Source organism: Trachemys scripta, chromosome 18 (assembly GCF_013100865.1).
Source record: "Trachemys scripta elegans isolate TJP31775 chromosome 18, CAS_Tse_1.0, whole genome shotgun sequence".
In the NCBI taxonomy this organism is placed as follows: Eukaryota; Metazoa; Chordata; order Testudines; family Emydidae; genus Trachemys; species Trachemys scripta.
The window spans coordinates 19,108,447-19,120,529 of NC_048315.1; the positions used below are offsets into that span (position 1 = coordinate 19,108,447).

At 54.8% G+C, this 12,083-nt stretch overlaps 1 protein-coding gene across 5 annotated transcripts in view; it reads right to left on the bottom strand.

Moving 5' to 3' along the window:
* DTX2 (deltex E3 ubiquitin ligase 2) overlaps positions 1-12,083 on the bottom strand; it is a 64,672-nt gene that overhangs the window by 1,380 nt on the left and 51,209 nt on the right. For 3 of the 5 annotated variants that reach the window (XM_034752385.1, XM_034752381.1, XM_034752382.1), the window contains 4 exons: positions 5,064-5,134; positions 2,668-2,826; positions 2,353-2,514; positions 260-349 (listed from right to left, as the gene is read on the bottom strand). In XM_034752385.1, coding sequence (XP_034608276.1) covers positions 260-349; positions 2,353-2,514; positions 2,668-2,826; positions 5,064-5,134 — 482 coding nt within the window. Of the gene's footprint in view, positions 1-259; positions 350-2,352; positions 2,515-2,667; positions 2,827-5,063; positions 5,135-7,361; positions 7,449-12,083 lie in introns of all 5 variants that reach the window. The other 2 variants (XM_034752384.1, XM_034752383.1) reach the window with 2 other exon arrangements.

Consider the following 12,083-nt stretch of genomic DNA (forward strand, 5'->3'; position numbering starts at 1 on the left):
ACTCAGCCCCTGGCAGAAAACACTTCACGCCTCCTACGATCAGGCAGGATGTACCAGCCATGGACTAAGATTGCAAGTCACTTGTGGTTTGCAAACTTAAGAGCCACCACGTGAATTCAGTTACTGCACAGACAGGGAGTGAGGGCGTGGCTCTTGTAAGACTTGAAGTAAGTCCATTCAGCCCCACTGGAAAAAGGCCAGACTCCGGTCAAGCGCCGGTTACTGGCGAAGTCACCACTTGGATCAGGACTTGCATTACCTTTCTGCCCTTCTCGTTATCGGGAAGGTAACAGTACCGGGGAAAGCCTCTGGCCGTGTATGGCATTCCTGGGTTGGGGTGCTCCGGTCCCTGCAACAGATAAAGGCAATCAATCAATTCTGTACCAATGCCGGCTCCTTTCACAGGCTGACGGCACTGACTGATTTTTCCAACAACAGGGTGTGTGCAGGAGAACAGAACTGTGTAGACCTGCCCCCTCCCTGCTGCACCGAGTCCTGGGAGAGGAGGGGGGGGGTTTACCCCCCACCACGATCCTCCTCCTGTGGCACACCAGGCGGCCTCTCTGCTGCGAGTGAGAGCACAGGCGGACCACCTGGGAGACCTGGGTCCAGCCCAAGCTTGCTCAGCTACGTGACCTTGGGCAAGCCATGCCTCAGTTTCCCCATCTGGGAAAGAAGGGTTCATCTCTTCTCAACATCCTTCCATTGAGGGTTTTTCTATTCTCACTCGTCACCGTAATATCCGGGCACCTTCCATACTAAGTTAGCAGCGATGGCTAAGTCTCTGGTGGACTTCATGGAATCTCCGGTGTTTCTCCCTTTCCAAGGTGAAAAAGCTCAACGCTGCTGCTTAGGGCAGGACGCAAGACAGGTGAAAATAGTTCATGGCTACACAAATGCCCCATGTCAACCAGGCTAAGCAGCCCCCACAAGATATAGTCTCTCAATGGATCATTATGGGAGTCCGAGTGATGAAGCCAGCCTTGACAGTGCATTCTTAACCGTAGGTGTATGAATCGAATGCCCCACACAGCACAGAGGTAGTTAGTACATAGATGGATTTACAAGTGTGTTAGCAAGCTCTTTGGAAAAAATGTAGCGCCCAGATCCCCTGGGATCTTCCATTAGATAAACCCAAAATTGGGGTAGGTAAGAGGAGTTAAGGACATAGGACTAGAAGGGACCTCCTGGGTCAGAGGCTAGTCTCCTGCTATCAACCCCCATCATATAATCCCAGGCAGAAATTTATCAAGATCCATCTTAAAATTAGTTCTGTTTCTGGCCTCCACTAATCCTACGGGGAGGTTGTTCCGGAACCTCACTCCTCTGATGGTTCAAAACCTCCTAATTTCCACCCTACGCTTAGTCATGTTCAGTTTATCCCCATTTGCTCCTCTAGCTTCAAATTCTCCTCCTCCCTCCCTGTGGTCCACGAGGATCTGAAGCAGTCTAATCCAGGGGTGGGCAAACTTTTTGGCCTGAGAGCCACATTGGGGTTCTGAAACTGTATGAAGGGCCGGGTAGGGAAGGCCGTGTCTCCCCAAAGAGCCTGGCCCCCGCCCCTTATGTACCCCTCCCACTTTCCACCCCCTGAATGCCCCCCTCAGAACCCCTGACCCATCCAACTCCCCTGCTCCTTGTCCCCTGATTGCCCCCTCCTGGGACCCCCCCCCGCCCCTAACCGCCCCCCCTGGAACCCCACCCCCATCCATCCCCCCTTCTTCCTGTCCCCTAACTGCCCTGACCCCTATCCCCCCGCCCCCTGACAGGCGCCCCAGGACCTCCTACCTCATATCCAATACCCCCTGCTCCCTGCCCCCTTACCATGCCACTCAGAGCGCCAGGGCTGGCAGCCGTGCCACCTGGCTGGAGCCAGCCACACCGCTGCGCAGTCTAGAGCGCTGGGGCGGGCTGGCAGTCTAGAGCGCTGGGGCGGGCTGGCAGCTCTCGCAGCCTCACTGCCTGGTAGGAGCTTGCAGCCCGGCCGCCCAGAGTGCTGGTGGCACGGCAAGTTGAGGCTGCAGGGGAGGGGGGATAGCAGGGGAGGGGCTGGGGGCTATCCTCCCTGGCCGGGAGCTCAAAGGCCATGCAGGATGGTCCCGCTGGTCAGATGTGGCCCACGGGCTGTAGTTTGCCCACCTCTGGTCTAATCCTTTGAAGCCCAATCCAATCTTTTTTTTTTTTTTTTTTTTTTTAAACGCACACAAGCGTTGTGACACGAGTTCCACCGCGGCAGACACTCGCTTTAGTTCATGGTTCTGTTTGTTAGGCGCATCATGACAGAACCTAGGTGTCTCAGCCATGGAGCAGGGCCTGTACAGACAGAACCGGAGCTTACAGCTGCCCACGTACCTGAATTCCCCTGCTAATGGAGTACACGATCTGTATCGTCCCACAGTCCTGGTGGCCGGGAAGGGACTGAGTGAAAGTTGAAACCTCCATCTTCCCTTTCGGCTGAGTGCCGGTCTTTTCACCATAGATAGTTTTACAGGAGGGGCATTGCAAGCTGCCATCCTGTGGGTGAAAAGGGTCACCGTCAGTGGGATTTCACGACAGTCGTGAGGACACTGGCACTAGTATCTTATTGCCGTCCTGGGCCCTACTCATGGGTCAGGACCCCGCAGTGCTAGGTCTCATAGGGAAGAGTGGGCCGGGCCGGTGCAGTACCTTGTTCCCGTTGGCGTACATGGCCAGCACACAGAGCAGGTGGAAAGCGTGCTGGCATTTGGTCAGTTGCCCCACCGCTTCCGGCTTGATTGTCTTGCACTCACAGGCATCACTGTAGCCAGAGGGCGATGCCAGCTTTTCCATACAGATGATACAGTCCTTGAAACAGAGCAAGAAGAGACGCCATTTACCGTCAGCATCGGGCTGCATCGAACATTAGCTTTGCTGATGCATCAGCTTGCCAGAGAGACCATTTAGAAATTATCTTCAGTGGCATTAAAACCCCACTTTGAAGTCTGAGGAAGTCTCTGCCCTCCCCCCCACCCCCCAGAGCTTTTACCTGTTGGAAAACACTGATTCTTCTAGTTTGACTTGTCTATCAGTGTGATCTCTAGAGGCCTGTCCCTATAATCTAATAATAAAAGTATTTCTACAACACCTCCCATCCTGAAGGATCCCAAAGTCCTATACAGTAACTCCCCACTTAATGTCCTCTCGCTTAACGTTGTTTCGATGTTACGTCCTTGCTCCATTACAGAACATGCTTGTTGAAAGCTGTGCTTTGCCCCCCCCCCCCAGTACCTCCCGCCTGCCAACAGACCCCGCAGATCAGCGCCTTCCCCTTCCTCCCCCCCGGCCTCCTGCCCACGGCAATCAGCTGGTTTGCGGCGTTCAGGAGGCAGGGGAGGGAGGGGGGAGGCTGCGCACCGCGTCCTTGCTCCTCCCCCCAGCCTTCTGAACGCCACAAGACAGGTGATTGCTGCATGCAGGAGGTGGGGGGAGGAGGGGGAAGGCGCTGATCTGCAGGGTCCGCTGGCAGGCGGGAGGCGCCGGGGGGGGAGGAGGGGGGACGTAGGGGAGCTGGTAGGGGGGGCTGCCAGCCGGTTGAATACTGGTTTTAAATTGCATGTTTAAAATGTATATAATGCGTTTTGTCTGACCAAAAAAATGTCCCTGGAACCTACTGCCCCCACCCCCCATTTACATTAATTCTTATGGGGAAATTGGATTCACTTAACATCGTTTTGCTTAGTCGCATTTTCAGGACCAGAACTACAACGTTAAGTGAAAAGCAACAGAGGGTCCTGTGGCACTTTTAAGATTAACAGAAGTATTGGGAGCATAAGCTTTCGTGGGTAAGAACCTCACTTCTTCAGATGCAAATCATCTGAAGAAGTGAGGTTCTTGCATCTGAAGAAGTGAGGTTCTTACCCATGAAAGCTTATGCTCCCAATATTTCTGTTAGTCTTAAAGGTGCCACAGGACCCTCTGTTGCTTTTTACAAATTCAGACTAACACGGCTACCCCCCTGATACTTGGAACGTTAAGTGAGGCGTTACCGTACATACCCCCTGAAATCCTACCAACTAACGAGTGCCCAGCCCAAGCGGGGCTAGCCTCGAAAGGTTACACCCTGGAGTTGTTGGTGAAAGGTGGAGATGGGGGGACGAGACCGTTTTCGTAGCTACGGGATGAGAGCGCCCTGGAAAGCTGGGCCACCCCAATCTGGGAGCGGGGTTTGCTAGCTGGCCTCTGTCCATGAGCAGCCTACTCCTTTACAGATTAAAAGAAGCCAAACCTCTTCGCACTTGAGTATTAGGCTAAATAAGGAGGCAGCCTTGTATAACTTCCTATCTGAAGAAGCAGTGTGTATCCCTCCTCAGAGCTCCTGGAGGGAAAGCGGACTCGGGGGCACTGAAATGTATTTTGTTAGCTGCTGAGCAAGGCCGTTTTCCCCGGGAGATCTATGCAGGCAACATGCATTTGGAGATGCAAATATTCTGCAGACAGGTCCCATTGCAGCTGTCTCCTCCGAGCATTAGAGTCTGCACATGGGACCCTCTAAATAAATGTCCCAGCCTTTTGGGGCACTTTTACCAGTCTAAGGTCCCAAGTCAGCATCCATCACTGCCTCCCATTCATTTGGGCTGCTTCAAACTCTGGCTGTGGTGGAGTCTGGAGAAGCTCCAGTTCACACACACCACGGAAAGGCAGAGAGCAGTGGTGTCCCAGGGTAGGAACAGGGACCCTGGAGTGTCACTCACATGCGTTGTTCGGTACTGTCTGAGAGCTCAAGGCAGCGTACAGGCCTTGCAGATACAAGATATTCCCACCAACAGGCCTTTATTGTTGACAAGACCGTTAACAGGGGGTCCATTGGGAAGTCATCTATGGGCCAGACCCTCAGCTGGTGTGCGTGAGCATAGCGTCCGTGACGTGACCAGCGGAGGATCTGGCGAACAGTCTAAAGAACTGTGTAGGTTTCACACGAGCCTTTCCCAATATGCAGTAAGGCGGACTCTTATCCAGCCCACAACTGCTTTCGTTTCTTCCATTCTTCCCCCCTTTGGGGGAAAACGCTGTGGTCAGAGACTCCTGTGATTCCTCGCACTCACCTCATCAGCGGGGGCTCCTCTCAGCTCTTCCAAGTATTTCCTCACCACCTGCTCAGGCTCGCTGGGGGTCACTGAAGAAAGGGAGGGAAGAAAGAAAAAAAAAAAAAAAAAAGACCATAGGGAAATAAAGATTCCAGGAGGTACAACATGAGCGAGAGGCGGCTGAGGAGGGAGGAAAGCGAAGCAGTGGCAGGCCGGCCTGCCGAGGAAAACGGTTAAGGGTTAGAGTTGGAGCAAGTTAGTTCAGCAGGGGCCATTCTGACTGGTCAGCGCTACTCTACTGAGGGCTCAGATGCTACAGGTGCAGGAAATGTGTCGATCTCAAGGCCAAAACAAGGGCCCAATGCTGACATAGTCAGACGTCTTGCAAAACACAGGCCAGAAAATGTCACCCGGTAAATGCCAAAGAGATAAAGAATCGGGTTGTAAAAGCTACCACTGCGCGGGGCGAACAGCCGCGGCTCCGTCTGAAGTCAATGGGAGCTGCGGATGCTCAGTCACTCTCTAGTCTGCCGATACTTTGCTGTCCTCTGCTCTCCCCTCATACTAGACACTGGCTCCTTTCAAATACCAGTATTTTGCAGCCCTGTGTCTCAAGGGCCACACACACTGCAATGGTGGAAGTGTCTCATGGATCCTACATCATTAAAAAAAAAGCATCACACGGACACATACTATATAGATAGTACATATTTAGTCTGAAAACCATTATCTATATGCACTAGGGCTCTCGTACCAAAGAGAGCCGGGCAAAAATCTTAAGTGAAGACACAGCCAAGGTCAGATCCAGCAAGTGTCAAGGTGTTCTCCTTATGCCACGAAGCAGCACAAGAGCGTCATAAGTGTCACTGCTGGAGATTGCATTCCTAGCAGGAAAGCAAACCCTTCTTTGGAAAGGAAAGGGCCTTTCTTGTGAACGTCTCATGGCTGATCTTGGCCGGCACCTCCCATGGAGCACAAGTCACTGGGGTTTCTAAAATAAGCGGGTTTCTGAATAAAATGAACGCAAGTCTCCAGAATTAACAACTGGGCAGAGGCCCAGCTCCACAAAGATACTGAGGCATCCCACTGATTCCATGTAAGTTGTGCCCAGGTACCTTTGAGGATCAGGGCCTGAAATCCTTATATTGACCAGAGCTCTCCTTAAGCCGAGAGCCGGTGCAAGCGCGTATGCCCCACTGCGGTCCCAGGGCTTGCCCTTTAACACAGGAATGGATTTCCTCCCTGCTGGTACCTCAGGGCATCCCTCCCTCCCCATCCACCACCCTACCTGGACTCTGGTCTGGGACCACCCCTGGACTGGGGCGGTCCAGTGCTCTTCACTGAGCTCACCTACGTGGCAGAGAACACATAGTGCCCCAATGGTGGGCACTGGTCCATGCGGCTCTGAATGGAGACTTCTGGCCCCCCTCAGGTAGGACATCAAACAGCCGTCAAAGACCAGCTTCTTGCCATTCCAGCATGGGCCGTGGGGCCAGCCGCTCCAGACCAGCATGGTTATGGTGGCATTTCACCACACTCCTTCCCACAGGTGAAACCCCCCAGGAGGCTCCCCCACCCCTGCTCTGAAACATCATAATAAAATAACAACAACAACATATGGAAATATATCTATCTCCTAGAACTGGAAGGGACCCTGAAAGGTCATCGAGTCCAGCCCCCTGCCTTCACTAGCAGGACCAAGTACTGATTTTGCCCCAGATCCCTAAGTGGCCCCCTCAAGGATTGAACTCACAACCCTGGGTTTAGCAGGCCAATGCTCAAACCACTGAGCTATCCCTCCCCATGGAGAAAAGGAGGAAGAATCCCAAGTCATGGTCCTGACCCAGCCCATGTGTAGGAAGAGAATGAACTCCTCCCTTTGTACCCAGGAGATGGGATGAACCACCCTTTCCCCCAATGGCAATGCCACCCCCAAACACGCACACAAAGCTCAGGTGGCATTTCGCAGACCGCCCCGTGAGCTGCCTGCTGAATGGGTTTGGCAGAGGGACCTCGGGGCATCCACTGAAATGCAGCTCGAGGGTCACCTGCTCTAGCAGACACCTTGACCCTGCAATGCAGCACTCAGGGGGCCATAGAGGACAAGAGGGCTCCATTAAGCAGCTCCCTTGCCTCCCAAACGGGTTAGACTGGGATCGCTCCTTGCGGGACGGGGGCGCTCAGGAAGCCCCCACCACACAGCTGGGAGCCAAGAACCTGAGACGGGTCCCACAAGCCAGGGGAACGTGGGCCGGTGCCCCTCGCGCTATCACCAGGTGCCACGCGACCCGATGGCAGGGCGACAAAGCTCCTTACCAGTAACCGTGTCCATCATAGACGCCATCAGGCTCTTCCACCAGCCTGTAAAGGGAAACATTTGCACAATCGACGTTATGACTCCACCTAGCAGAGGGCAAAAGAGAGGACTAGTCACTCAGCTGGTCTAGAGCCCTCGGCCACTCCCTCCCCACTCAGCCCTTCTGTAAAGCCGAACAGACCTACGGACGAGAGGGGGGCCAGAGGGGTGCTGGGTGGGGGAAGAGGAGTGCCATGACAAATGCTATTACCAGTAAGTAATTCTTCCTTGCCCCTTCTCCTCTTCCTCCATCCCAGCCAGTAAAGCTAGAGGGGCCCACAGGACCGGGCAAAGGCAGCTTTCAGTGAGGAACTCAGGCCTACCATCAGGCAGAGGGGCTGACGCTCCAGGCCCCTCCGCCCAAGAGGACACCATGTTCTCAGTGTCCCTGGAAGGGGACTCTGGGGATCTACGTTGGCTGGCTCGGAGCGTCCCCGGGTCAGGTTTCCTCAGTTTACTACTCCAAAAGGCATTTCCCTAAGTACCGCAAACATGCCCTGTGCACCTCCTGCAGAGTCCCCAAGAGTGAAGGCTCAATACAGCACTTCCACCTGCGTGACCCTGTCTTCTTCCAATTCTACCACCCTGTTAACCCCACCACTGTAGGGCGGGATGCAGGTTCTCGGGCTCAGGTGTGGCCAAGAGCAGTATCTCTTAAGGCAACTCAAACGACCCTACCGCCAATGAACAGGCCAGACTAGGTTCCAGCACTCTCCCCGACAGCTCGGAAACGCTAACAGGAAAACACAGGAGTTACAACTTATTTTGGTCACTGAAGAGAGCAGTTGTGGTTACACAGGGATTGGGTCTGATGGGCACCATTCCTGCAGAGTCACTTTTCAGAGTAGAAAGTAGTTTTAGGAAGCGGATAGAAAGGACCATCCACTTTTATGCAAAGGTGACATTCCTTGATCAAGTGGGCAAAGGTTCCGCTGCCTCAGGTCCCTCCCTTCGCTCCGGATGTCAGACAAATTGGTCTCTTCAGTTCTTGAAGACCTGGTTTTGGGTCACAAAGAACTCCAGGGGCGCTCGACAGCCAGGACAGCTTTCACCCGGAAGACGTGGCCAGATTCAAGGCTACATACTGACCAATGAGAAAGCGTGAATGAATAACCCTTCTGGACAGTGAGAGGGGAAGATGAAAAGCTACCTTGTCTGGTAAGAAAGATCAACGTGTAACGATTCCGTTGCATCTGCCTTCCGGGATTAAGAAAGAGCAATTGAAAGGTTACTTTCTGAGGGCTAATTCGGACTTGCATTGAAGTCAATGGCTAAACTCCCACTAATATCAAAGGGACCAAGATAAAGCCCAAGGCCTGTAGCTCCAGGCAAACCAGTCCCATCAAGACAAGAGACCCCCCCGCTCCCGCAGCAGAGTTATGCTAGCAACAAAGAGTTTCTAGCTGATGGTCTGGAACAGAGATTCCTAGATTTTAAAGGCCAGAAGGGGCCATGACGACCCTCTCGTCTGACCTCCTGAAGAGCACAGCACGGAGAACCTCACCCAGTGATAACTGCAGCAAGCCCATAACTTCGGACATGAAGGAATAAGCACAAGAAACTAAGGTCCAGCCAGGCTCAGGATCCCCCCAGCACGAATGGCTGCTGTACTGTTTACACCCCCACAGGGCTAGTCCGTGAGGAGCCTGGTCTTAAGGAAACCCCACTGCACGTTGTGAGACGGGTTTGGGGACCAGGAGCTCAGGCCTGTGCCAAGAAATCCCATCCTCACGCTGCCAGCCATCAGATTTCCTGAAGTGGAATGCTCGGGGGGAGGGGGAAGAGAAGAAGTGAGGGAGATCTTCCTGACTGACCTGACAAGTAGGCTCAGGGACAGAAAATAGGGTTACCATATTTCCACAATCAAAAAAGAGGACACGGGGGAGCCCCACCCTAGCCCCGTCTTCCCATCCACTCCTTCCCACTTCCCACCCCCTGACTTCCCACCTCAGAACCCCAACCCCCCCCCCCCGCTTCTTGTCCCCTGACTGCCCCCTCCTGAGAACCCCCCACCCTAACTGCCCCCCAAGGACCCTACCTGTCCTCTGACTGCCCATAGGTGGCAGGTCTGTAGAAATTTTGGTGGTGCCCAGAACCCGCCCGCCACCACCTGCCTAAGGCTCTGGGAGGGGGGTTGGGTGGGGGGAGGAGGTCTGGGGTGCAGGTCCTGGGCTGGGGATTAGAGTGCAGGAGGGGTGCAGAGTGCCGGCTCTGGGACAGAGTTTGGGTGCTGGGTGCAGGCTCTGGGCGTGCAGGAGGGGGTGAGGGGGTGCAGGCTCTGGGATGGAGTTTGGGCGTGAGAGACGGTGCAAAGGGAGGGGATGCAGGCTTTGGGATGGAGTTTGAGGGCAGGAGGGGTGTGTGGGGAGGGGGTTTGGGACGGAGTTTGGGGATAGGAGAGGGTGCAGGGGTGAGGGCTGTGGGTCTGAGGGGTTCATGATGCAGGAGGGGGCTCACGGATGGAGCAGAGGATTAGGATGCGGGGGGATGAGGGCTGGGGCTGAGGGGTTTGGGGGGTTGGAGAGGCTCAGGGCTAGGGTGGAAGGGCAGGGTAAGGGCAGCCTGCCTTGCCATTAGTGGATGGGGGGCATTAGGAACCTGGGGCAGCAGACAGCAGTTGCTGCATGGAGCAGGGTAGGAATGCGCACAAGCAGGCAGGGGAGAGGGGCCCGCTGCTTTCTTTCGGCCAGGGACAGAGGGGGGACCCGCGGGGGGAGTGGGCGGTGGCAGGTGGAGGCCGGGGCCCACTCCAGGTAGGGCTGGGGGAGAGACCCAGCTCCAAATATTGCTGGAGCAGGGCCCCTGGCCCTGGATATTGCTGGAGCTCGGGCACCACAAAAGAATATAACCCGCCCCCCCCCCCAGACAGGCCCATCCAACCCTCCCCTTGCTCCCTGACTGCCCCCGGGACTCCCCTTACCATACCCATGCCGGCTCCACGCGTAGGCAAAACACGCTGCAGGTGGGACTGTTTGTGTAGTTGCGTGGCAGGCAGCTGGGGGGGTGGGTGGGTGGGGGAAATCAGGGGAGGGGCTCTGCCTGCTGGAGGCCAATGGGAGCGACACAATCAGGCCCAGCCGCCCAATCACCACGCCGCACTCTGCATGGAAGGGAGGGAGGGGGAAAAATCCTGGACCTTTTAACCTTGTTACCAATTGCTCCCGGACAGCTATTTAAAGACACAAAAGCCGGACATGTCCGGGGAATAGGGACGGATGGTAACCCTACAGAAAACCATGATGGCCAGAGCCAGCCTGGGACTGAGCAGATGGCAAGGGCCCTGCCTCAGTTTGCTTCTTACTCTCAGAACAGGAGGAGGGAGCAGGAGGCTGTTCCCAAGGACCTCAGTCAGATAATGGCTTAAAGGGTCTGGCGAAGACGCTTAGCATCTCCGCTTGGCCAGTACAGATGCGATCTAGCTGGGCAGTTTCTGGGCTCATCCCAGAATTAGACCTTGACAAACTTAGCACCCCGCTCCAGGGGAGCACAGACAGTCCCATGGACAGGAAGTAGCGGCTTGGCACAGCCACAAGAACTGGGGAATCCCAGGAATTCCCCCCTCCAGCGGTGGGTATAACTGCCTGTCTCAACAAGCCAAGCCACAACGACCACACAGGGAAGCCTCGGTGGCCAGGCTAAAGCTCACGCTCCTAGAAGGCCGAGACACCCCACAGAACCCTCCAAGATCCTAACTGAGGAATGCTCGCACTTATCAGCTGGGCCTAGAGGAACCAGAAACCCACCGCAGCACAAACTGATACCAAGGTCCCCACTCTAGGCAGGTCCATACCTGAGATGGCATCAGGAACCTGTGAAACAGACACTTCAGATGATTTCAATACAAATAGCTCAGAGGCTCCTCACCAGAAGCCTGCCTGTGTTAAGGAACCCTTCTGAAAGAAGGCTCTGCCGCCCCCCACCCCAGATCGCAGCTGGACCCAATTTCTGAAAGGAAGCTGCTTGCACTGACCTTTGAGGGAGCTATTAAGAGGAAGAAGATTCACCTGTGGGAGAGGCCATCCCTGATTGGGGAGGAGCCATGGGAGATTATAGGGAGGAGTGTGTTTGGGGGAGCAGACCAGGATTACTCAGAGAGTAAACACTCTCCTTGTCTTAACTGATAATGCCACTCTTGTATTCAGCCTTGCTGAGGGGAGCCAGGGGCTGGACTGGCTCAGGGAGGGTTGTGTGGTAGAGGAAAGATGTGTTCCTTCCTCATGGAGTTGGTCAGTCGGGATCTTCATGAAGCTCCTAAAGACGCCAACCCAAAGGTGGGGGATACAAGTGACCAGCTGCCAATCACTTGGCTAGGTGGAGAGGGGCGAATACACATCCTTCAAATGAAGCCAACAAAAGTAATCCTTAGGGTACCGACCTTGGGTCTATTCCCAGCTCCACCACAGGCTCATCTGTGTGACTCTGGGCAAGTTCCTAGCTCATTCTCCAAGTCCCTAACTCCTCCCCCCTCCCACGGACCTTTGGGCTCTCTGGGCTGACCGGCTCTCTCGGTATGAAGGATCACTGTTCAGGGTCTGGATATGCTTGTGCAGGACGGCCCTGACCCCAAGTGTTGGTGGACTGTGAGGTTTATCCTGGCCGTGTCCTGGGACAGAGCATGAAGAGAGAGAGGAGACAGAGATACAGGCAAGGATGAGGCCCTGACGTTTCTCGGTCTTCTCCAC